Genomic DNA, 26,211 nt, shown 5'->3' with positions numbered 1-26,211 from the left:
CAGTTTGCAAATGTTTTAGAGAACTTTGAATACCCTTGGAGCTTTGATAGAACTGTGATGGTGTTATCTGGTTTGCTGAATGTGTGTCAGTTTGTGTTAATGTTAAGAGAAATGAGGTTCAATAGGAGGTTTGCGTCTCTTTTTAGTCCTGAGATTTGCGGTGCGCCTTCGGAAGCTTTAGCAAAAAGCACTCCTGGCCGCTCGAGAAAAGGCAAAACAGCCAAAGCTGCTGCTGCAGCCACTGCCCCCCAACCGCGGCTTCGCAGGCTGAAGCTCCAGCTCCTCCGCATTGCTCCTCTGCCAAGGGCGCTGCAGATAACGTTACTTCTCCAGCCTCAAAGGCTGACAAGGCAGCCCCCCCGCCTTCACACACTGGGCACTGTTGCTGCTGTAACCACAGCAATCACTGTGACAGTCATTCAGACTCTGGAAATGAATCAGATGATGGTGAACCCATATCAGCATCAGTTGCTGGTTGTAAGAAAGTCACTAGAAAGACTACCCGTGCAGCAGGTGATGGCACAGGGCCAACATCAACCCAAGAGGCATCATCATCAGGACAGGGTGGAGATGAAGTGACCACCACTCGGTCCTTTTCTCCAGGTGAGCTGAGAGACCTGCGAAAAGACTTCAGTCGTCGTGAAGGCGAGAATATTTTAACCTGGCTGCTGCGATGCTGGGACAATGGGGCAGAAACAATTGAATTGGAAGGTGGTGAAGCCAGGCAGCTGGGATCTCTGTCAAAAGATTCCACCATTGATAGGGTAATTTCAAGAGAGTCTAATGCCGCTACTCTCTGGACCCGACTCCTGCAGCTATGAAAGTCAGATTTCCCTACAAGGAAGATTGTGTATCCACGTTAGGGAAATGGAATACTATGGAGAGAGGTATCCAGTTCCTGAGAGAATGAGCTGTGCGAGAGATCATCTATCTAGGACCAAACAGCCAAGAGGGGACAGACCCAGATAGAATCAATTGTACAAAATCTATGTGGCGCAGATTTGTACAAAGTGCACCACCTGCATATGCTAAGTCATTGGCAGGAATGGTCTGGTCAGCTAGAGGTGTACAAGAAATTAATGAAGTGATTGAGCAGCTCCGGTACTTTGAGGACAGCCTTGCTGGTTCTCTACGGGCTTGTGTCTCCGCTGTGGAGAAACTGTGTGAAAAATCTGATGACCGGTTTGAAAAGCTGCTGCAAGAAATCCAAGAGCTCAGAGCAGACTCGTACCGTTCACGACCTGCACAAACCTATGTTTCAGCTGTTAGGAGAAGGCGTTTCCAATCTCGAGAGAGAGGGCAGAGACAGCCCACAAAAAGAGGTTCACTGTGGTTCTTCCTACATGAGCAGGGAGAAAACATGAATAAGTGGCATGGAAGGCCGACCTCAGAACTTCAGGAACGAGTACGTGAGATAAAAGGAAAAACTCCTAGGAAGGTGGCTGCTCCAGTTTACAAAAGGAGCAGAAGAGATTCTGATGCTCTTGAAGGAACCTCTAATTCACACCCAGAGACTGTGCAAAACAGGAATTAGAGGTGCCCTGCCTCCAACCAGGTGGAGGAAAGGGATAACAGAGTTTATTGGACTGTACAAATACTATGGCCTGGTACAACACAACCCCAGGAGTACAAAGCTTTAGTGGACACTGGTGCTCAGTGCACAATAATTCCTTCTAATTATAAAGGAACGCAATCCATCAATATTGTTGGAGTGACTGGGGGATCCCAGGAGCTGACTGTTGTAGAGGCTGAAATGAGCCTAACTGGAAAAAACTGGCAAAAGCATCCCATTGTGACTGGTCCAGATGCTCCGTGCATCCTTGGCATAGACCACCTCAGGAGAGGGTATTTTAAGGACCCAAAAGGGTATAGGTGGGCATTTGGTATAGCAGCTGTGGACACTGAGAAAATTGAACAACTGTCTGATTTGCCGGGTCTTTCAGATGACCCTTCTGTTGTAGGACTGCTGATGGTTGACGATCAGCAGGTGCCAATTGCTACCACGACGGTGCATCGCCGGCAATATCGCACCAATCGAGACTCTTTGATTCCTATCCAGAAGCCGATCTGTCAATTGGAAAGCCAGGGTGTGATCAGTAAGACCCGCTCACCTTTTAACAGCCCAGTCTGGCCAGTGCGTTAGTCTGGTGACGAGTGGAGACCAACTGTAGGCTATCGTGGCCTGAATGAAGTTACAGCACACTGAATGCTGCTGTGCCTGACATGCTAGAACTGCAATTTGAACTGGAGTCAAAGACAGTGAAGTGCGATGCTACAATTGACATTGCTCATGCATTTTCTCTATTCCTGCAGCAGCAGAGTGCAGGCCGCAGTTTGCTTTCACCTGGAGGGGCATCCAGTATACATGGAATCGCTTGCCCCAGGGGTGGAAACACAGCCCTACCATCTGCCATGGGCTGATCCAGACCACGCTGGAGCAAGGTGAAGCTCCAGAACACTTGCAATATATTGATGACATCATCGTATGGGGCGACACAGCGAAAGAAGTCTTCGAGAAAGGTGAGAGAATAATTCATATTCTTTTGGATGCTGGTTTTGCCATAAAACGAAGCAAGGTCAAGGGACCTGCACGAGAGATCCAGTTTTTAGGAATAAAATGGCAAGATGGCCGTCGTCAGATCCCAATGGATGTGATCAACAAAATTGCAGCAATGTCTCCACCTACTAATAAAAAGGAGACACAGACTTTCTTGGGCGTTGTAGGTTTTTGGAGAATGCACATTCCTGACTACAGCCACATTGTGAGCCTCTCTATCGAGTGACTCGTAAAAAGAACCAATTTGAGTGGGGCCCTGAACAACGCCAAGCCTTTGAACAAATTAAGCGTGAGATAACTCATGCGGTGGCCCTTGGACCAGTCCGAACTGGACTAGGTGTTAAAAATGTGCTCTACACCGCAGCCGGAGATAATGGACTTACCTGGAGCCTCTGGCACAAAGCACCAGGAGAAACCCGAGGTCGACCCTTAGGTTTTTGGAGTCGAGGATACAAAGGATCTGAGACCAACTATACTCCAACTGAAAAGGAGATACTGGCAGCATATGAAGGAGTTCGAGCTGCTTCAGAAGTGATGGGCACTGAAGCACAGCTCCTCCTGCACCTCGACTGCCGGTGCTGAGCTGGGTGTGCAAAGGGACGGTTCCCTCTCCACATCATGCAACCGAAGTTACGTGGAGTAAATGGATTGCACTGATCACGCAACGAGCTCGAATTGGAAGTCCCAACCGTCCAGGGATATTAGAAGTGATTACAGACTGGCCAGAAAGCAAAGACTTTGGGATGTCTGCAGATGAGGAGGAAGTAAAACGTGCCGAAGAAGCACCACCATATAATCCGCTTTCAGAGACTGATAAGCAGTGTGCACTGTTCACAGATGGATCCTGTCGTCTGTAGGAAAACATTGAAAGCTGCTGTGTGGAGTCCCACACAACAAGTTACAGAAGCCACTGAAGGACAAGGTGAATCCAGTCAGTTTGCAGCAGTGAAAGCCATCCAGCTGGCTTTGGACATTGCTGAACGAGAGAAGTGGCCAATGCTTTGTCTCTATACTGACTCATGGATGGTAGCAAATGCCTTGTGGGGGTGGCTACAGCAATGGAAGAAAAGCAACTGGCAGCGCAGAGGTGAAACCATTGGGAACCACGCTGTGGGAAGACATTGCTGCTCGGCTGGAGAGCCTGCCTGGGGAAGTTGGTCATGTAGATGCTCATGTGCCTAAAAGTCAAGCCACCGAGGAACATCAAAACAACCAACAAGCAGATCAAGCTGCTAAGATTAAAGTAGCTGAGGTGGACTTGGACTGGCAACATAAAGGTGAACTTTTCCTAGCTCGGTGGGCCCATGGTGCTTCAGGGCATCAAGGTAGAGATGCAACATACAAATGGGCTCGTGATCGAGGGGTGGATTTAACTATGTACACTATTTCACAGGTTATTCATGAATGTGAAACTTGCGCCGAAATCAAACAAGCAAAACGGTTAAAACCTGTATGGTATGGGGGTCGATGGTTAAAGTATAAGAGGGGAGAGGGAGGGGCAAAAGGGGGAAGTGGGGGGGAGAGGAGGTTGACAACACATCTGCCAGGGTTTGATTGTCACCCCGCAATCCTAACCCTCGACAGATAATTGGCGCCCAACGTGGGGCAAGAGAAGGGGGTAAATTTGGAGATTTTTGGCTTTTCTACTGCTCTGACGTACCTTCCAATTTTCTTGGCACGGTGCCAACTCATAGAGTTGTGATACTCGCGCGTGGGTTTGCTTTGGATATTATTTAGTGGTATTAAGGCAAAGTGAATTACATTGATTTAAAGATGTTATGGCAAAAGTTGTATCACAGTATCACAGTATCACAGTATGTTTGGGATTGGAAGGGACCTCAAAAGATCATCTAGTCCAAGCCCCCTGCTGGAGCAGGAACGCCTAGGTGAGGTCGCACAGGAAGGTGTCCAGGCGGGTTTGAATGTCTGCAGAGAAGGAGACTCCACAACCTCCCTGGGCAGCCTGGGCCAGGCTCTGTCACCCTCACTGAGAAGAAGTTCTTTCTCAAATTTAAGTGGAACCTCTTGTGTTCCAGCTTGATCCCATTGCCCCTTGTCCTATCATTGTTTGCCACTGAGAAGAGCCTGGCTCCATCCTCGTGGCACTCACCCTTTATATATTTATAAACATTAATAAGGTCACCCCTCAGTCTCCTCTTCTCCAAACTAAAGAGCCCCAGCTCCCTCAGCCTTTCTTCATAAGGGAGATGCTCCACTCCCTTAATCATCTTTGTTGCCCTACGCTGGACCCTCTCCAGCAGTTCCCTGTCCTTCTTGAACTGAGGGGCCCAGAACTGGACACAATATTCCAGATGGGGTCTCACCAGGGCGGAGTAGAGGGGAAGGAGGACCTCTCTCGATCTACTGACCACCCCCCTTGTAATACACCCAAGGATGCCATTGGCCTTCCTGGCCACAAGGGCACAGTGCTGGCTCATGGTCATCCTGTTGTCCACCAGGACCCCCAGGTCCCTTTCCCCTACACTGCTCTCTAATAGGTCATGCCCCAACCTATACTGGAACTTGGGGTTGTTCCTGCCCAGATGCAGGACTCTACACTTTCCCTTGTTAAATTCCATCAGGTTATCCCCCGCCCAACTCTCCAGCCTGTCCAGGTCCCGCTGGATGGCAGCACAGCCTTCTGGTGTGTCAGCCACTCCTCCCAGCTTAGTGTCATCAGCAAACTTGCCGATAGTACACTCAATTCCCTCGTCTAAATCATTAATGAATATATTGAATAATATTGGCCCCAGTACTGACCCCTGAGGCACTGCACTAGATACTGGCCTCCAACTGGACTCCGCACCATTGACCACCACTCTCTGGCTTCTCTCTTTAAGCCAGTTTGCAACCCACCTCACTACTCTATTGTCGAGTCCACACCTCCTCAATTTAGCTGTGAGGATGCTGTGCAGACTGTGTCAAAGGCTTTACTGAAGTCAAGGTAGACCACATCCACCGCTCTGCCATCATCCATCCACCTTGGTACATTCTCATAAAAGGCTATGAGGTTGGTCAAGCACGACTTCCCCTTGGTAAAGCCATGCTGACTGCCCCTAATGACCCTCTTATCCCTGATGTGCCTTGAGATGGCACCAAGGATAAGCTGTTCCATTACTTTCCCAGGGACAGAGGTGATGCTGACCGGTCTATAATTACCCGGGTCCTCCTTCTTGCCCTTTTTGAAGACTGCAGTGACATTTGCTTTCCTCCAATCCTCGGGCACCTCTCCCGTTTCCCAAGACTTGGCAAAAATGATGGAGAGCGGTCCAGCAATGACTTCAGCCAGCTCCCTCAGCACCCGCGGATGCATCCCATCTGGACCCATGGATTTATGGATGTCCAGACTACTTTATTGTTCCCTAACCCAGTCCTCATCGACTAAAGCAAACTCCTCCATTGACCTGGCTTCATCCGGGGTCTCAGGGGTACAGGGCTCCCCAGGACAGCCTCCAGCGGAGTAGACAGAGACAAAGAAGGCATTCAGCAATTCTGCCTTCTCTGTGTCTTCTGCCACCAGGGCACCCACCTCATTCATCAGTGGGCCTACATTGCCTCTGGTATTAGTTTTATCTGCTATGTATTTGGAAAAGTTCTTCTTGCTGTCCTTGACCCCTCTCGCCAGCTGTAATTCTAAGGAGGCCTTGGCTATCCTGGCTGCCCTCCTGCATCCTCTAACAGCAGCCTTATATTCCTCCCAAGTGGCCAGCCCCTGCTTCCATGACCTGTAAACTCGCCTCTTCTGCTTGAGCATACCCAACAGATCCCTATTCAACCACGCAGGCCTTCTGGCTCCCTTCCTCGACTTCCTACGTGTGGGGATGCTCTGATCCTGAGCATGGAAGAAGCAATCTCTGAATGCAATCCAGCTCTCTTGGGCCCCTTTTCCTTCAAGCAGTCTTGCCCATGGGATTTCCCCCAGCAATTGCTTGAAAAGGCCGAAATTAGCCCTGCCAAAGTCCAGGGTTGCAATTCTACTTGCTATTCTGTTCCTGCCACACGAGATGCTGAACTCCACCATCTCGTGATCACTGCAACCGAGGCAGCCCTCGACCTTTACTGCTTCGACCAGACCCTCTTTGTTAGTGAGGATGAGATCCAGCAGTGCACCTCTCCTGGCCGGCTCCTCCACCATCTGCATGAGGAAGTTATCATCAATGCGCTGGAGGAACCTCCTGGACTGTGGCTGGCTGGCTGAATGGTCCTTCCAGCAAACATCAGGGGAGTTAAAATCACCACAACAACCAGGGCCTGTGACTGCGAGGCCACTCTCAGCTGCGCATAGAAGGCCTCATCAACTTCCTCAGTCTGATCTGGTGGCCTGTAATAGACACCTACAACAGTATCACCCCTGCCAGCCTGTCCCTTGATCCTGACCCATACACTCTCAACTCGTTCCTCGTCCGCTCCTGGGCAGAATTTAGTACATTGCAGTTGCTCTCTCACATAGAGAGCAGCTCCACCACCACTCCTGGTTGACCTGTGTTTCCTGCTGGCAGAATGTCTCACAGCCCCACTGAGGAGGGCAGGGGGTGGGAGATGGGAGCGCGTTTCAGTTTCCAGATCCCAGCACAGAGCCCAAACCATCCTGCCATTGAACTCTGGCATCCCACTTCCTGAGATGCAAAGCTGGTGGGCCTTCTGTGGACAATCATGTTAAAAGGCATCCTTCAAGTGTTTGTGTATTTGTCTAGGAATGTGAGTTTTTAAAGAATAATGAAAGTTTACCAGGCTAATATTTAAATATCTGTAAAATAGCACTCTGCATCAGTGGTAGTCCCTCTGGCAATGATACCTAAATAGGTATTTGCACTATAAGGCTTCGTACCTCATCCACAAGCACACATCTACGTGGATCAGATGCAGGGTGGTCTGGCAAACGTCACCTTTGTGTCCCCAGGCGCACGGACACTGCTCATGTGCCTCTGCAGAGAGTGGCAGGAGCTGGATCCCCTTCTCGGGACAGACTCCTTCCAGGAGAGACACAGACACAGGGGGAACTCATCAGGGCTTTACGGCATTTCACTCGGCATCACTTTTGGCACATTGGGTGCTGTCCTGTGACTGCCCTTTCTGCACAAATGATCATACAAAGACAACCATTTAGTAAGACATGGCCATAAAGGGGCTGTTATGGACAAGAAAGCTCACCATGAACTCTGGAGAGAGAGAGGAAGTTTATAACAAGCATCAGGAAGAACCAAGAAGCTCGAGGCCTCTTCTGAAGAGCGGGAGGCCCTGAGCAGCCGTGCTTGGCCATGTGTAGGTGTGGGAGAGGGTCAGGGCCTGTCAGGGAGAAGCAATGAGATGGCTGATGGCTTCAGTGAACCCTTCCAGCCATGTCTGAGCCCAGAAATGGAAAGCAGTTGATGTCTGCAGGTGGAGGAGGAACAGGAGGAAGATTTTCCTGGGAATATGGAAGGAAGAAAGGCCTCTCTTGGGTTAATCATGTATGGCAGTGACATTTCCATCCTGTGGGCATGGCTGTGCCTGGGAGGTGGGGAATGGCTGCTGCTGGGGTGGCTGTGCTCAGCCATGGCCCATGAGCTGACCCTGCTCTGCTCCTCTCTTACACTGCCCATACTTGGATGGACCTCAGGAATCATCCATGAGCCTGGTGGATCCATGAACCTCCTGGAGTGATGGGTATGGATCCAAATAGAGGATTCAAGCAAGTGTGGGACTGGGACCTTGAGGTGATTGGTGACCATCGCCAGGTGTATGAAAGAAGCTGGATGAGTTGTGAGGAACTCACAGGCATTTGCAGCTCCACAGAAAACCAGAGCCTTGCAGTTAAAGCAACACCACTTGACACAAAACCCACCCCAAAACACGAAACACTCACAGTGACCAGAGGAAAATCCTTGAAAAACATTGGAGAAAAATCTACCAGGTCCCAGGGGTCAGGGCTCAGCCATTCTGGAGATGAACAAGCATCAAGGGCTCACATGGCATCAGAGCCACCTCCACACGGCCCTCACCACCTGTAACCAGTGTCTCCAAGTCTTTCCTTCACCGGTCTCCAGGGACAGGGACCTGCACTGGTTGTTTCCTTCACAGCTGTGTCAGTGATGGCCCTTCGTGGGGTCCCAAACACCCTCAGAAACTTGGGGTTTGCTTCTGCCTTTCACTTCATGAGAGGTTTGTTCGTTGTTTCAGCATCTGCAGTTCAGGATCATGGCAGCAGAGGGCTCATTAACATCTGAAATGCTCTTACAAGGCAAGGCTCTGTGCATCTTTTTCCTAAAGGCTTCAAGTCTGTTGTTGATGATTAGGGAGATTTCAGAAATAGTAAAACAGAGAGCATTTCCATAATAAATAGCAATAAAGCTAAATTTCTTCTATTTCCTTCCATGCTCAGTTTTCATTTTCTGTAATGGTGTCTGAGTATCTGAGTTGCCTCAGGTCACCGTGACTTGAGCCCCATCCATTGCTGGGTTTTCTCCAGACTCCTGAGTTTAGGAATGAACTCCCAGGAGACCTTGCTGGTGAGGATGGGGGCAAAGAAGCCGTGAAGAACCTCAGTCCTGTCTGATTGTACTCTTACAAAGTTCAGCAGGAGGCCCACGTCTCTTGTTTTAAGGAAACTGTGTAAGCTCGTCTTGCTGCCTTCATTCTCCCCTGCAGCTATGAAGTTCAGATCAGCTTTGGCATCATCTTTACATCGATGGACAAGGTTTCTGAATTCCTCCTCTGCAGCTTCCCCTGCTTCCACCTCCTGTGTGCTGCCTTTTTGTCCTGGAGCTCCATCAGTTCAGATGAGCAGCCTCACAAGATAAATGCTTCTTTTCATGGGTTCTCAAAGAAATCATTCTTGTGCTTGGAGCAGCCTGTCCTGTAAGGCTGCTCTGGTTTCCTGAGCTTCTTCACCTTTCAGGCCTGCTTCCACGTAACCACCTCATCTGCCATCCTCCAGTACGTCAAAGCCTTCTCTGCAGCCCACCAGCCTGTGCTCTGCTGCTGGCCTTCCTCCCTCCCCTCTGGTGACTGGGACCCCACTGTTTCCTGGTCACAACAGCCAAGGTGGACACTGACGTTCACATCCCTCACCAGCTCTTCCTTCTTGATCAGGAATAGATCCAGGTGAACATCACCCCTATTGGCCCACCAGGCAGACATGTTAAGAAGTCGGCCCAAGATCACCTCCTGGCCAGTGAGTGTCAGGGTCATTACAGTTCTCCATAGGAACCTGCTCATTGACTGGAGACATCCTAAGGTTGCTGACAGAAGATGTTTTCCATTTCTTCTCCACGGTCAAGTAATTTGTAACATCCAACTGGATGTACATGGCTAAGTCTTGGAACTGGGAGTGAGAGTGGCTGGGCACCTCACCTCACTGACTCCTGAGTCACCCATGTCAGGAAGACGTTGTCAATGAGCTCCAAAACCCTCCTTGTCCCCAGCCAGGAACCTGGGAGGTGTGGGACCATAGTCCTGCCCTTGGCCTTGCACAGCCCCACATCACACTGTCCAGGAAGGGCCCTGGGCAACGTGGGAGGGACAGGATCTGCCTTCCCAGGGCTGGGGGTCAGGGCTTGACCTTTGGTTAATGAAACACATCCAGGTTTACTCAGCATCAGAGAGACCTTTACTTTGCTTTTCCCGAACTGTCATCACTGCCTCCGGTTTTCTACTCTAACCAGATCCTGGAGACCGTTGCTCAGTAGTGTCCCTCAGTGAGACCCATTAACAATAACAGAAACTATGGAGTTTGAATCTGACTTTGATTTCTTGAGAAGTTTCTTCTTCTTCCCCTCAAGGTCTGATGTTCATGGACTCTACACCAAAGCCACCAGAGGGGTCATTAAAGCGCCCTGGGCTGCTCCTGTGCTGCTGAGCTGGGCTGGGCTCCTGGGACAGAGGGAGCTCCTGGCAAGCGGCAGCGCTGCAGAGAGACAGCTCTGCCCAGGAGCAGCTCCTCTGCACACGCAGATCAAATATTTAAATACATTCGCTCCAGACACAAAATAGTGTTAAAAAGTTCATCTATTTATTATGGATACATTAAATATTATACAAAGCTCAAACATGATCTAAAGATCAAACATTAAAATCTACTAACTCCAGACAACGTTTGCATATTTATTATATAAGTATTATATAAGTATTATATAAGTATAAAGTATATAAGTATATAAGTATATAAGTATTATATAAGTATTAAATATTAACTAAAGATTAAATAGAATACAAAATCAAACATTAAAATATATTAACTCCAGACACAAATTAGTGGTCAAAAGTTAATCCATTTATTATAGAAACATTCAATATTATATAAAGATTAAATATCATATAAAGATCAAATATTATCTAGAGATCAAACACTAAAATCTACTAACTCCAGACGAGAATTGGTGGAATAAAGTTCAAGTATTTATTATATAAATATTAAATAAAGATTATGTGTTATATAAAGCTTAAATATTAATCCTAGTAACTCCAGATCAAAAAATACTGGAAAAATGTTTACGTATTTTTATAGAAACATTAAATAATATATAGAGATTAAATATGATATAAAGATCAAATATTAAACTATATTAACTCCAACAAAAATTAGTTGAAAAAAGTTACGTATTTATTATAGAAATGTTACATATCTATAAAAACTAAATACTACATAAGGATCAAATATTAAAATATTTTAACGCCAGACAAGAATTGGTGGGGGAAAAAAGTTCACAGATTTCTTATGTAAATAAAGATTATGTATTAAATAAAGATTATGTATGATATAAAAGCTCAAATCTTAATATATATTAACTCAAGAGAAGAATTAGTGGAAAAAAGTGACGTATTTATGATAGAGATGTTACATCCATGTAAAGATTGAATATGACATAGGGATCAAATATTAGAATATTTTAATGCCAGACAAGAATTGGTGGAAAAAAGTTCAAGTATTTATTCTATAAATATTAAATAAAGATGATGTGTTCTATAAAGCTCAGTTATTAGTATCTATTAACTCCAGAAAAAAAGGGTGGAAAAAAGTTTCTCTATTTATTTTATATGCATCTCTAGATATGTGATATAAAGCTCAAACACTATCTACAGAAGAAACATTAAAATACATTAACTCCAGACAAAAATGGGTTGAAAAAAGTTGATATACTTATCATATCAATATTAAATATTATACAAGGATCAAATATTATATAAAGATTTAGTAATAAAATATATCAACTCCAGAAAATAATTATTGGGGAAGGTCTATGTACATAGTAAATAAATATTAAATATTAGTACATTAAATAAACATATTAAATAAATATTAAACATTAGTACATTAAATAAAAATATCACATAAATATCAGTATGTTAAATAAAAAATATTAAATAAAGCTCAAATACGAGATACAGCTAAACCATTTAAATATATTAACTCCAAGGAGAAATTAGTGGAAAAAGTTTACGTACTTATTCTGTGAATACTGAATATTATACAAGCTAAAATATTCTATAAAGCTAAGCTATTTAAATATAGGAACTCCAAGCAGACATCAGTAGAAAAAAGATTCTATAATATTGAAGGTTTCTGTAGAAGTATGGAAAGATTAAATATGATAAACACATCGAGTATTAAAATACATTAACTGCAGACAAAAACTGGAAAAAAGTTAATATACTCGTTATAGAAATATTCAATATTATACAAAGCTCAAACATTATATACAGGTCACATAATAAAATACATGAACTCCAGACTAAAACTGGGGGGAAAAAAGTTTACATACTTATAATATAAACAGTAAATCCTATCCAGAGCTCAGCCATTACAACCCATGAAGTGCGGGCTCCTCCTGTGCTGCAGCTTTTCTTCTCAGGATGCAGTCGAAGTTGCCCTGGGTGCTCATGGCGTAGAACACGTTCGCCTTGGGTGGGATCGCCAGCTCCGCAAGAGAGGGAGCAGAGCGAGCGTTCATGGGCGCCCCACTCAGCGTTGGGGGTTTATTCTCACCGGCAGCTGGGACAACGTGGCGATGGCGTTTCTGACGTCGCTCCGCATGTTACTCTTGCCGGCAAAATGCAGCAGAGCTCTTCCAGCAGCAGCAGAGTTCTGCTTCCCCACCTTTGTCCTCGGAGATGATCTGGACCAGCTCGTAATCCTCGGCCGAGCCAGACTGCAGGTTGTGCTTCTCCATGGCTCGCTGGATGACAGCAGGAGCCTTCTCTTGGTTACTCAGCTGCAAAGAGGGAGTTGCAAGGAGTCGCTTGGTAACCAAGTCGCAGATTCTGCCAGACGCTAAAACACGCTCTTTGCGACACCTGGGGGTGGAGTTAGTTCAAGACAACAGACACTGCTCTAGAAATGCAGCAGGGAATCACAGCCTCTGCTCTCCTGAGCAACCGCTCGGGGAGGTGAGACCTTGTTCTCAGCAGCCATCGAATCCGCAGCAAGAGCTGCCCCAGCTGCTGTTTGCAGACATCCATTAATCCACAGTCTCCCCTGCTAAACACTTTCTGCGATGTCCTGCAAAGATTCTGGGCCTTGGAGCTGGGTTTGCTGGGGAAGGGGCACCTTGTGTCACAGCTCACACACCCCAGTGCTGAGCTGGACACACAACAGCCGGCGCTGGCAGAAGAGCAGGGGCAGCAAAGCCGGCACTTGCTCAGAGTGCTTCACCTGGCATTGTTGATCAAATACAAGCTTCAATTTCAAGGCCAGAAACCCTGAGAGATGCTCTTTGCAAACCTCTCATTCATCCCCTGCTCCACATGTTTTGATTTGTAACATCGGTCACGTTCCCTGTCAAGGAGGTCTGATCGGGGAATAGGTGTTTCCGAAACTAAAAGCACCATTCAAGTCACCTGGGGTGAAAACACCACCCACAGTAACAGCGCTTTGCTGTTCCCACCGCTCACCAGGATGCTCCTGTAGATGTTGCCGCTTCTGTCCTCTTCTACGCTGGTGCGGATGACGCAGCTCTCTCCGCTCTGCTGGTTGTAGACTGGCAGGACTGGCGGCACTTCTTTTGATGGAACGGGAGTCACGGGGCCGGGGCACTTCTTGGAGCACTTGTCATCAGATGGCAGCAAGGGGGGAGACGAGATCAAACACATTCATTACCATTGAATTTCAAAGATCCAAAAGCTAAATATGACACTCTTCAGCACAACAGCCTCAACAAGGGCTTCGGCAACCCAGTTAAGGCAGCTTAGGTCAAGAGAGCAGAGTCTGCAGGACAAAGCTCCCTGGGAACGGAACCCAGCCCAGCCCAGGCTTGGTCTGGGCAGTTCCTGGCAGGTCAAACCACAGGGCTGGTGAGCTCTGACCTCACCTGCTTCTCACTTGCTCAGCTGCTCTGCCTGCCCCAGAGTTAGGCTGGGCTGATGTACATGAGCCCTCCCCCCAAAATCGCCTTTCCCAGAGCTCAGGTCCCTCCATTCCACTGCCAGCAACGCTCCAGTCAAGATCCACAGGCTTGGGCAAGCGCCTGGGGCCGCGGGCAGCGTCAGCAGCCTCGCACAGGCTGTTTGTGCTGAACACAGGGCCCGGGCCCTACCTTGTGCTGAGGCTCCTCAGCAGTGTCGGTGGGAGGGACGATGGTGACGGTGCTGTCCCCAGAGCTCCCACCTGGAGCAGGTTTGGGCTGCGCGTTGACGGGGGTGCTGTGGGCGCTCACCCCCAAGCCCAGGAACGGCCTAGGGGAGAAAAGAAAGCACAACAGAGCTGGGCTGAGCACAGCTGTCACTTGCTTCAACAATCTGACCTGCTGTTGTGTTTTCCTATCTCGAGTGGCCTATTGTTTGTGTGTGTATAGCAAATTAGACTCTATCCTTATTTGCTCTGTTTTGCTGCTGCAAATTTGAATTGAATTTATAATCCAGCACTAAAATTGTTCCTTTGTCTGACACCTTAGAGTTATTTCTGCAGTCTTTAGTCGATAACCCTCCTGGCTACTTACACCAATAGAAAGAGACAACAGCAATACGTATTTCTAGCTGGCGGTGTCTCCTCGCAGCACTGCAGTGCTCTGGATCCCCAGCCAGGTTTGTCAGCTGGTGTTTGATTTATTCCAGTTCATATTCACACACCAAACCCCCTCCCCGTTGTACTCACAGGCTGAATCTCTTCACCACGCTCTTCTGAGCTCTGCCCGCTGCGGTGCTCTGGTCAGGAGCTGCTCCTTCGATTTCACGTGACAGACGGAAACTGCAGAACAGGCAATACCGTTAGTTAAATATCTCAAAGTGGCCATATTTGAGAAGCCCTGGGTCACTCCCACGTCCCAGAGGGTTCATCCCCACGAGGAGGAGCGCAGCTCTGTGCGTGTGTATTTCCACTCTCCGGGAGCAGCTCCTGGCAGCGCAGAGCTCAAGGCTGAGAGAACCTGAACCTGCCTGCGGGGGAAGAAAAGCTGCTTCGCCAGCTGGGCTGAGACCCTACCTCTCCTCATCACTTCAATGCCGCTGCCTCCTAAACCACTGCACGAATTTCTCATCTCCTGTCACGCAATAGCTGTTACATGAGGACTGCAACAGCTTAATTTGTGCGATTACTTCAAACTCCTAAGAAAACAAATAATAAAATAGGAATTCTAATTAGAAAAATCAAGCCAGTCTCGTTAATACACTAAACACACGCAGCAACAGATCCAGGACAAACTGCCCTCGGACAGAGGAAACCCCGGCACCTTCGCTCCTACTGATCTCTGACCAACAAGGCTCAGGCTGGAAGGCAACGCTCAGCCTTGATTTCTCGGTCCCAGGTACCCGCTTCGCTCTCTGCACCTTTGACCCACAACTATTTACTGCAGCACAAGGAAGATGGTCACAGACTGCATCTTGTGGCCAGCAAAGGTCTCACGCCAGCAGGTCTGATGCGCTCCCAGCACACAGAACACGCTCGTGTAACGTGTTCCCGTGAACACCAAACGGGGGGAACGTGCCCCAGACGTAACTCCCGCGGCAGCGAGTGCCCTGCGGCTCCTCTTCCCCTGCTGCCCGCATCTAAAAGGAATTTCTCTTCCCGCGCCGCCCCGCACAGCCCGGCAGAGGTTCACAGCGTGCCGGGGACTGTTCCTTCCTCACCCTCTGAGTAACGTGAGCGGCTGTTGGATACGCCCAGCAAAGACAACGGGCCTCGCCAAGAGAACGCTCTAGCAGAGAGCGTCAGGCACTAACGATCACAGAACAGTCACCGTTCCACTTACCCTTCGCCGCTTCTCAAAATTGATCAGGCCGCCCTGTTGGAAGGACAGAGAAGGGATCAGAGGAGAAGAGCACAGGCTCGGCTGGAGTTGATCACAAACAGGATGAACAGGATGAAGTAGCGACACCAAGGGACGGGCCAGAGCTGCCCTGACCAAAGGCCTCTACAAAGACCCGTTTCCAGCTCTAGGATAAGCCACAGCACTCGTGTACCTGAGTCTATTTGTTAAATACATTCCTCTCTTTTTAAGAACTGCACTAGCACCCAGTGGAAGATGCAGGAGCAGACACAGTCTCTGCAAGGGAGGGAGGAGATTTAGGATTCCAAAAATTGCCCCAAATTACCTCGAGATAGTCCTGAAGGGCTGTGTCCAGCATGACGAGGTCAGTGAGGAAGGTACCCAGGTAAGGTACCGTGCCTTGTGTGACTCCCTGCAAACGGTCAGAGCAATGGTGGATTAACTGACTGAGAAGTAATAATTATACTAATTAGAATACTCCTGTGGAAGCAAACCAAATACAACTAGTCTGCTTCACCAAACAGCGCTCTTGTAAATGATGCTTTCACGACATCATCCTTGGTATCTCAGCCAGCGGTTCATGTCTGCGCAGAGCGGTATATAAGCCAAAGTGCTCATTCGTAACTCCTCTGCGTCAAATCTCGCTGTGCGGCACCTCTCGCCCCAGCAGAAAAGCCGGGATTTACAGACCCGTCTTCCCCAAAGCACCGCATACGGGAGCTCATTGGTCAGGAACAGGGCTGAGCTCGGCTTTGGGTGAGATCACAACCTGGCAACTCAAGCTCATTCCCACCTTCAGCAGCAGCTCCCTGCTCGTCGCAAAGTTGTCACAGTCGGAGAAGATTTCGCAAAGCTCTTCGAACATCAGCATTGTGTCCCTGTACAGGAAAAGATTCAATGATTTAAGTTGTTTGTAAGCACTCTGAATCAGACCAGGGTACAATTTTTTTCTCAAGAATCGTTAACAGTTGGGCACAGAACAGATAAAAGCACCAAAACACATCCAGTGACACACTGCACAGCCTTACTTTGGAACGCAGGCCCAGGTCTTCTTCCGGCGATAAACCGAGGTGGACTGCAAGGCGGAAATGATGGCCTTCAGAGACGAAAAGTTGTTCAGGATCCTACATTGCTGTGAAAGGAGCGGTTAGAAACACAGGAGCGTTAAACGTCAGCATCACCAAGTCAGTGCTCTTCTGTCTGCCCCGTGTCCTGCTTGCTGCACATTCTCCCTGCTAAGCGGGCACCTCTACAAATACTGAGCATCAAAAATATCACTCCCCCCTACAACCCCCCTGTCCCCTCCCAGCTCCACGGCACCCGCACAAGGAACGTTAAACAGTCGCGAATAAACGCTTTACACGTCCGATACGGATCCACTTCTCCAAGATCTTCGCTCTCGGCTGTGTCTTTAATTCTTTGCTCTCCAGGATGGTGCTGAGCACGCAGTTGGTGACGGCGTTGAACTGCGAGATGGTGGCTCTGATGCTCTGTGCCAGCTGTTTGTTCTCTTTCTTGTCCCTTCGGGACCAGATGCAGCCCAGGCAGTGGTGGGGCACAACGTTCTGGAAGAGTGTCTAGAGGGAAACAGAGGTGTCCAACTCAGCCTGGAGCGCTACTGCCCACAGCAAGAAATGCACGGTTACAGTACAAACTGCAGCTGAATCAGAGGCCTCGCTGCTCACAGGGGGGACAGCAGGCAGTGACAGGCCCGGGGATGACAGGCCCCCCCTCCCCTAGGGGGCGCTCGGCTGGGCCAAAGGACGTTTCCTTGCTTTATATTTTCTACCACATTCATCTGGAGACGAGGAGGAAAGCCATCAGACAGTACCACTGTTCAAAAACAGGTACAGGCCTGGACTAAGATGTTTACAAAAGGTGTTTTTCCACTAATTGTTGTTAAAAACACACTAAACTCATGTGATGTTTGTCTCCCTTGTTTTTCCACTCGTTCACAGACCAGGCCCAAGGACATTCACACATCCCATGCACTTGGGGGCGGTTATCCGGCCCGAGATACCATTCTCACGAGTCTGGGCTATAACTTTTTACAATTACGAGAAATGTACTTCAAAGTAATCTGTCCAAGGCCCTTTATATATTATTATGTTAGTATTATGTCTTTGACCGTCCAGATGGTCACGTTAGTATTGATCTTCCTTTATCATCCAGGTGGCTGGAACCGCACATCTTGCTTTTCCACATTTACTTTCCAACATGAGTCCTCAAGACATTACCTTAGAATCTCTCCCATATGGCCAGTTGAACAGCTTGTCAGAGGAAACAAGGTGAAGTGGGTGCACTCTGATGAAAACAAGGTTTCATACAAGTTAATCATTGTTTTACTTATCTAGTAATACTATATAACAGATTTAAAGCAGTGCAGAGAATGCCACGTTGTACACCTCGTGTTGCAAACATCGGCACTGAGCGTATTTCTGATATGAAATACAGGTGGATGCCTCTTGCAAAATTTTTGTTTCCTTATAGAATGTTTTTCCATTTTGTTTTCCATTGTCTGGACTGCTTTTCCTATTTCTCTTTTTTTTTTTCCATCCTAGGATGTGAATGTAACTTCCTACGATCGGCTCTTTGGGAAAGAGAGTGAAATGCAGGTGTTCACTTTGCTCTAGTTGGGAGGGGAGCAAACACAGCAGTTTTGACTATTGATGTGATTCAGAGCAGCACATCAGGCACATGCGCTGGGTGCAGCTTTTTAGTGCAATACTTGCAGAATCATGAGGGTAAAAACCTCCTCTGCTGAGGCCACGACATGAGGGGCAACGTGTCGGGCAGAGTGACAGAGAGGACCCAGGTGTCCGGGCACCGGCACAGCAGTGGGAGCATGGACACGGACACACATCCACACGCAGGCGTAGCTTTGCTGAAGGGATTTACTGATCATGAGAGGGAAATGGCCCAGGGCTCCCAGGGGATCAGACGGGGTCATCCAGGGATGATCATCTCCTCATGTCACTGGAGGGGGACAGGACACGGCTGTCACCATCAGTTTCAGTTCTGAAATCAGAGCCCAAAATGAGACCTCCAGTGTCAGCTGGGACATGAGGGGAGGCTTCTCCCCACCGTCTCTCTGCAGAGACCCAGGGAAGGAGAGAAGAGTTGGAGCCCTCAATCAACCCAGGACAAGACTCGGTTCTCCTGAGATCCATGTGGCACCCAGAGCTCCTTGGCCAGTGTGTCATTAGCCCCGGATGCCCCTACATCTCCCAGAACCCTGCCCAGCCCTCAGGGTGATCCTTGGGGTCTGTAAGGCCCCAGAGCCCCAGCCTGGCCTGCACAGTGACCCTCTGGGTCCGTAGAGCCCCGCTGGGTGCAACAAAAGTCATGGGGGCAGCTCTGTCCAGCGTGGCCTGGGACACAGGGCATGGACAGTCTCCTCTGTTTGCTTCTAGATCCACGTTCTGCCCACCCAGGACCCTTTGTGGGGCTGGAGATGCCCTGATGCTGCTCACCAGCAATGGAGGAGATGGGTGCACTAGCACTTCAGCATCTGGAAGATCTGGAACCTGGTGTTTCTGCTGCAAAACATCATCCACCCTGACAGACAGAGGGAGCTGGGGAGAAAGGTTGGGTGAGGGACACACTTGGGTGCACTGGGAGGCAGGGGAAAGCGATGGGGTCCTTGGGAAGGTGACTCCAGGGAAAATGGGGTGCGTGAGTTTGTGTGGTGGGGCACAGAAAGCAGTGGAGGTCCTGGGGAAGGGGCTGTGTCCTGGGGTATCGTGGGGTGCACTGGGCTGTAGTGGGTTGTGATGGGATGGAAGGGAATGCAATGGGAGCCCTGGGCAATGGGGCATCCCTGGGAAAACACTGGGGAGCAGGGATGTTCTGTGGGGCTGCAGGGGGTGCATGGGAGTGTACTGGGGCACACTGGCATGCTCTGGGGCACACCGGGATGCCCTGGAGTTTTGTGGCCGTGGGAGGGAGGGTGTGGGGCAGCAGAACTTGTGACACCTACCGCAGCCCTCTTCACTCGCCCCAGTTTGAGTCCCTCCTGTAGAGAGACCATGAGACCTCACTGGTCACTGGGATGTCCCAGCCCCAGCAAGGGAGGGGAGGACCAAGGTGCCCTCCAGTTCCCCAGACTGGATGTCCTCCAAGTCCGCCCCACTACTCACATGCAGGAGAGACCCTCCACTTGCTTCCAGCAATGTTCCTGGAAATGCCTATGAAAGAAGAGAAAGGGGTTGGAGACAAATGGGGCTGTGGGTGGGGCACAGGTGTCCCCAGCCCCACCCAGGCCCATGGATTCTCCCTCATCTGAGCGTGAAAATCCCTTCTGCTCCCCCCAACCTCATTCCTCCAAGTTTCACCTGGGATACCTGTTCATGGCGGACCAGGGCTTGGGTTGGAGAAAAGGATAACATGGGAATTTGGGGCCTCCAAGGAGGACGGTGGCTGGGGGGGACCCAGAGGCAGGGCACTGTTGTGAACTCGCAGAACCCAAGGGACCGGGCTGGGGGTGCTGGAGGGACAGGACTGCATGGGATGCAAGTGAGGGGTAAAGAATTCAAGGGGAGGGGACACGGGGAATTCAAGTGAGGTTGTTGGTGGGGGCAGGAGGAAGAGGACAGCAGAGGAACAAAACGCGGGGATCGGGAAAGTGTTTGGGAGGGGGTGTTCAAGGAGGGGGATCTGGGGGCACTACCGCAGTGGACAGGGTGAAAGGCAAAGGACGGAGTGGAAAGATGGAAAGAAAGGCGTTGGCATCCATCAAAGGGAGAGCATTTGGGGACCCTCTATAGGACACAGAGGAGATCCTGAGCAGGAGATACCTGAGGGGTCTTAAAGGATGGAATGGGGAGGCCCAAAGAAGAGGGGTGTGGGGGCACCAAGACAAGAAACCGGTGGGGGCCCTCACTGGAGCCTCACCTGCGCATCCTCTGGGGTGCACAGCAGGATGGTGAAGAGCAGGGCCACGCTGAGCACTGCGACCTTCATCTTCCTCTGCGGTGCAGCGAGTCCTGGGTGATGCCAGAAAAGGTGAGGGCACCTTTATCCCTCCCAGGAGGACTCCCTGCCCCTCCCCACGCCTCCAGCCCCCAGGGCAAAGCTTGGCAGAGACACCCGCCCTGGCAACCCAGCCTTGGCACAGAGTCACTCCCGCCTTGAGCACTGATCCAGCTGCCTTCCCTGGCATCAGTGCCGCTTCCTGCATGGGGCAGCTGCACGGGGAAGGGCCCAGGCATCCACAGTGGTGAGGGGGGACAGCAGTGTGTCCCTGACAGCCAGACACCCTATGGTGATGACCCACTGCTCCAACTCGAAACCATCCTGCAACAACCCCAAAAGCCTGATCCCCCCACCTGCCAGTGCCCCTCACCTCCCAGCACCACCATCTCCCAGTGCCCCTCAACTCCCAGGCCAGTCTTTCCCTATGGAACCCCCACTAGAGATGACACCAGCCTCAAATCTGGGGTCTCTAAGCACAATTATCTCTGAGCCCTTTCCAGCCCCTTAAATAAATGAGGGGCTGGGAGTCACTCCTCTTCTTGGGGCACCAGGGACCCCAGGATTAGGGAACTCTGGGAGGTGGGAGGACAGCTGGGGCAATGTGGACAGCTGGTGACTGGGATCCTCAGTCACTGGTGGCACTGACAATGGGGAGCACTGGTGAATCCTGGGCTCTGGGAGAGGAGGGCTGGGCTTGGGGGAAGTGCTGGGGTGGTGTCAGTGCCCAGCTCCAGCCCACCCCATTTCCCTTGCACCGCCAGCCCCCAACTGGTCCAGTCTGCAGCCACAGCTGAGAACAGAGCAGAGGGAACATCCCCTGCCCTGGCTCTCACCTGTCCCTGTCCGGGGTCACTGCGCCCTCCCAGACAACCTGGGTCCCGCCCTGTAGAGTTGATCCCACATGGTGGGTCCCAGTGTCCCTGTCCCCAACAAGGCTCTGGCTCCAGCCCTGTCCCTTCCTGGGACTTGGTCACAGCTCACCAAAGGCCCTTGTCCCCACCGAGTGTCCCTTCAATGCCCCCATCCTCGGCCCAGGCCAGCGCTGTCCCTGAGCAGGACGTGGCCATCCAGAGGGACGTGATGAAGCGGGCGCTTGTTCCCAGGCAGCCGCTCGGAGCTCATTGCAGGACGGAGCTCCCCTGGCACAAGGAGGGATGTTTGCTCCCACAGCGGCTCTGATAAGCTCTGTTGGCCCAGGGCCCATGGCACAAGAAGCCCGTTCACCAAGATCGGTGCCTCACAGAGTGACCGATCAGGGGATCCAGGGCAGTTAAAGCAGCCTGGAAGCCTGGGCTCCCCCAGCCCTGGCAGCGGGCAGAGCCCACAGAGAAGGGCAGTGCTGGGGCAGCGGGGAGGAGCAGGTCCTGGGGCACCCGCACGCCTGGGGCTCCCTGGCTGCCCTGGGTACAGGCTGGAGCCCAGAGGCCGGGGGGTCCCAGGGGAGCAGCTGGACAGCCGGGATGCCGCTCTGCTTCGGGACAGCCTGGGGAGTCCTGCCGGAGTGGGGCTCAGAGCAGCTGGGGGATGGAGCTGTGTCCCCAGGGGCACAGCCTCCCCTGCCCTCTCCCCCGCCCGCCTTGCAGCTCTCCCTGGCTTTTTGCGGGGCGCGGGGTTCCCTTCACTGCACCCCTGGCCCAAACATCCCCATCCTGGGGGCCCTGGTCAGCATCCTCTGGGCACTGTGGGGTCGGTTTATAACTCCAGTCTCAGTGGCTGCTGCCCGGGCGACCTGGATGTTGAGCGGTTTCCAGCACCAGTCTGTGCTCACTGACTGGAGCAGAAGAGGGATCTCAGATTCCCAAGACCCGATTTCTGTCCCTGCAGAGCTGGCAGCCCTTCAGGGACATACCTGTGTTTGCTTTGATATTCTTCAGTGGCTGACTCTGGGCTGTGTGAGCATCTCCATGATGTACTTTTACAACCATGTTCTCCGTACAGACAGCAACACCTTGCCACAGTTCAGCAGCCTCTTGGAAAGTAAATGTGGAAAAGCAAGATGTGCGGTTCCAGCCATCTGGATGATAAAGGAAGATCAATACTAACATGACCATCTGGGCGGTCAAAGACATAATACTAACATAATAACATAGAAAGGGCCTTGGACAGAGTACTTTGAAGTACGTTTCTCATAACTGTAAAACGTTATAGCCCAGACTCGTGGGAATGGTATCTCGGGCCAGATAACCGCCCCCAAGCGCATGGGATTTGTGATGTCCTTGGGCCTGGTCTGTGAACGAGTGGGAACGTAACTGAAATAAACATCACATGAGTTTAGTGTGTTTTTAATAACAATTACTGGAAAAACATCTTATGTACCATCTTAGTCCAGGCCCATATCTGTCCCCCAAGGAATGTATTTTGGTGTTGGGGCAGGGGAGGAGCACAGACAGGCAGCCTGGACCCCTGGGTCCTCTGCCCTGCTCGGGGAGGGGAGGTCGTTCCCTGTATGATGGGCTCAGCACTCCTGGGCTCACAGGAGATGTCACCCCCTCCAGAAGCCATCTGCTGTTCACAAGGCCACCAGTGCAGCAAGTCAACATTCATTTGATGCAACCAGTCTGTTAGAGCCAGTAATCCTGTGTAAAATCGATGCAAAATTACCACTGTGCTTAACTACAATGTGCCATGGAACAACCAGGCACTGACAAATCTCTCTGTTTTCCCTGGGAAATCACATTTGTGGCACTTTCACCCCCAAATCTCAGCAGCAGCGTTTGTTAACACCGGTTAACAGCTTTGGGTACCCAGAGCTGCCTTCAGCTCACGTGAAAACGTCTCCTCACGCTCAGTGTGAGCCCAAGAACGACGCCTCCCCAATGCCCAAACTGAGGAACCTCAAGCAGTGCCCCCTTCTCCAAGGGCTGCGTTACAATCTGTGACAGAAAGGGGCTTCCACAGCCTGGAAAAGCTCCACAAGGAACTGGAGATTCCTGGGTCTCAGAGTAATTCTAGAGCTCAAGTGGTGACAGCCATCAGCTCCAGCTCAGACAATACATGCCAACGCCCATCACTGACCCAGGAAGGCAGCTCTTCCTGTCCTGCCCAACGCCTTCAAATCCAGCACACTTTGTCCCTCCAACAGGAGGCAGCTGATTGATTTCTAACACCACTCTTCTCTGTCTACTTCGAGATGAACCAGACATACGTTATACAAGCAACCAAGTCCCCGCCTGGAAGCAGCGGAGCCTTTTGCCTTCTCCTTCCCACCCCACTTTGCAGGAGAAGGAAAACAAACGGCAGAAGAGACGCTGAGAAATTCAACCACCAAATGGAGAGGAAACCTTTGAGAGCGGGAAAACTTATCCGTACAATGGAGAGAGCTACGCTGAATGAATAACACTGAAAACGAACCCTTCTTGCAGGGTAAAGTGCACAGCAATTCAAGACCTGCTGAACAGACCCCTGCCATTCTCAGCAATAAACAACCCCCAAGGCTCAACCAGCCAGCCAGGGTCACTGCTCTAAATCCAAGCGCAGCTGCACCGACCTGAGCCAGCACGGACACAGCCGCCTCCCTTGGCCCACACGAAGCTGCACAGGCCACGCGCTGCTCCAACAGGAACGTGCTGGGGACACCCGGGTTTCTCATGGCGGCCTCTGCGCTGTCACCTGCACAAAGCACCAAGAGACCGGCAGCTGTGGGCTCAGCTCCGGGGGTTCCCGGGACCGGGGTCTCCAAGGGCCCGTTCGCACACGGATCCTTGTGCGCGCGCCCCGACCGCGGGCGCCTCTCCCGCCCCCATCCCGACCCGCCGCTCGCCCCCCCGGACCCGCCGCTCGCCCCCCCGGACCCGCTCAGCAGCCTCCGCTCGCCCCAGCCCTGTAGCCGGAAATTGCGTCACCGGGAGGGGCGAGCCGAGCGGCGCTGCCGGCAGGACCCCGACAGAGCTGTCCGATTATTCGCCTGACCCGCCAAATTTTTATACGAAATGTGAATGAGTTGAACAGTTATTAAAATAACAAAGTCTCTGGCAGCCGTGCCGTCATGGTGGCTCAGAGAGTGGAAAACCCCCTGAACTGCAGGTCAGCCTCAGCTCTCAGATGAGCTCCTCCCCGCCCTCCGCACCGCTGACCCCGCAGCACAAAGCGCGACCGGCGCGTCCCGCGGGCGGACTCGGTGTCCGCGCTCGTTCGTCGCCTCCTCGCTGGCTGCAGCGGGACTGAGGGGCTGTGGGTTCCAAACCTGCGGTTTGCTGCCCTTGCACAGAGGAGAAGGCTCGGCTGCTGAGAACAGGTTCCGTGTTAAACTCGGCTGAAGAGAAGTTTCTCCTCCTGGGATCTCAGAACAGCAGCAGCTCCAGCGAACTGACAGAGCATGGGCCGCGGGCATTTCTCAGTGTCTGTGCTGAGAGGTTTGATCTGGGCGTTGTTAATGCCAGAAAGAGGTGGAAAGATAAAGAGATAAAGATGACGGGTCGTGCTGCACAGAGTTACAGCATTTTTGCAAATGAGGAGCTGAAATAAGTAGCTTACGCTTTTTCTACGGATAAACAACATTTAATCCAATTCCTTAACTGTATTCCTTGAACACGTGTTCGTTAGAGCACAAGCCAAACAGCGCTGGGTGCACGGGCGATTCACTCTTTGTACTGGACATTCACATTAACAGTGCTGATAGTGGTTACATCACCAATCCCGTGTCCATTTCAATTTCAATTCCCCTGATCCTTGGGTTACTCCCCAGGTTCTTTCTCCCGTCCGTGGTCCTTTAACTCGAGAGCCGTGTGTCCATCCTTTCTCTGCAGTCCGAACGGCTGGTTCTGTAGTTAATAAGGCAAGAAAAGGTCCTTCCCATCGTGGGGTCAGAGTTTCCTCTTTCCAGGTTTTAATCAGTACTTTATCCCCAGGTTGTATTTTATGAATCGGAAACCCTAAAGGCAGAGTCTGATTTAAAATCTCTTTCTCCCTTCATTTAGTTCCTGCGACTATAAACTTCATATGCAATTTCAATTAGCTGAGCAATAGTTACATCCCTCAGCTCCTCCCTTTTGTAGTTTCTTACACTAATTTCAGACCCAGATCAGTCTGTGCGCAGAACAACACTGACTGCAACACAGCTAACCCAGAATTTCACATTCACATCACTTCCCCCTCTCATTTACTCTCATGTGTACAGATGCATCTGAACGGGGAGCGCGGTGGCACTTTAATAATGGAACCGGTTCTCATTTTGTAATTATCTCCCCGAACAAAATTCTTTTGGTACCAAATATAAACGCGCGAAGTAAAAGGCTGAGCTCAGACACGCAAACCGCACGCCAAGCTCAAATATACAAACAGATCACAATTACATTCATTGAAGACAATATCTCGATTTTAGCCTTGCGCCTTTGGGCCGCTCGCTGCTCAGCCGGGTGGAGGCACCGCTGGGGCTCCTGACAAACAGGGCAGTGCGGCTGGAGCCCCATCGGCACCCGCCCCGCTGCTCCAGCGAGCTGGGCTGGGCAAGGCTTTGATTGGTGTCCATCTGGGTGATACAACTGTTATCCCAAAACCAGGGGT

The 26,211-nt window shown here is 50.6% G+C and overlaps 2 protein-coding genes and 1 non-coding gene across 15 annotated transcripts in view; all 3 read right to left on the bottom strand.

Moving 5' to 3' along the window:
* LOC139825527 (ral guanine nucleotide dissociation stimulator-like 1) overlaps window positions 1–13,587 on the bottom strand; it is a 42,923-nt gene extending 29,336 nt beyond the window's left edge. The window contains exons 1-3 of the mRNA XM_071798618.1: window positions 13,581–13,587; window positions 13,427–13,533; window positions 12,298–12,747 (exon numbers count right to left, since the gene is read on the bottom strand). Of these exons, the coding sequence (XP_071654719.1) occupies window positions 12,571–12,747; window positions 13,427–13,533; window positions 13,581–13,587 (291 nt within the window). The 3' untranslated portion in view covers window positions 12,298–12,570. The remainder of the gene's footprint in view (window positions 1–12,297; window positions 12,748–13,426; window positions 13,534–13,580) is intronic.
* Window positions 13,588–14,098: 511 nt separating this feature from the next.
* On the bottom strand, window positions 14,099–25,400 carry LOC139825516 (ral guanine nucleotide dissociation stimulator-like 1). 13 transcript variants are annotated; one of them, XR_011735602.1, is made up of 9 exons: window positions 24,501–25,400; window positions 24,197–24,318; window positions 17,097–17,312; window positions 16,764–16,867; window positions 16,529–16,613; window positions 16,061–16,147; window positions 15,718–15,750; window positions 14,625–15,073; window positions 14,188–14,206 (listed from the first exon to the last, which is right to left on the bottom strand). XR_011735602.1 is itself a non-coding variant. In XM_071798566.1 (8 exons), the coding sequence occupies exons 1-7, from the start codon at window positions 24,296–24,298 to the stop codon at window positions 14,966–14,968; spliced, it is 735 nt and encodes a 244-aa protein (XP_071654667.1). In that variant the 5' UTR covers window positions 24,299–24,477; the 3' UTR covers window positions 14,624–14,717; window positions 14,952–14,965. The 13 variants fall into 13 exon arrangements, 1 of the variants encoding a protein (XP_071654667.1); XR_011735603.1 differs by lacking the exon at window positions 24,501–25,400 and having other exon boundaries at window positions 14,099–14,206; window positions 14,625–14,717; window positions 24,197–24,477; XM_071798566.1 differs by lacking the exons at window positions 14,188–14,206; window positions 24,501–25,400 and having other exon boundaries at window positions 14,624–14,717; window positions 14,952–15,073; window positions 24,197–24,477.
* Window positions 23,641–23,725, bottom strand: LOC136106587 (small nucleolar RNA SNORD45). The gene has a single exon (XR_010652151.2). It is a non-coding gene; the product is annotated as a small nucleolar RNA SNORD45 (small nucleolar RNA).
* Window positions 25,401–26,211: the final 811 nt, after the last annotated feature.

Source organism: Patagioenas fasciata, chromosome 23 (assembly GCF_037038585.1).
Source record: "Patagioenas fasciata isolate bPatFas1 chromosome 23, bPatFas1.hap1, whole genome shotgun sequence".
Lineage (NCBI taxonomy): Eukaryota > Metazoa > Chordata > Aves > Columbiformes > Columbidae > Patagioenas > Patagioenas fasciata.
Note: the sequence above shows the minus strand (reverse complement) of the source record. Positions and strands in the feature narration are given on the sequence as shown.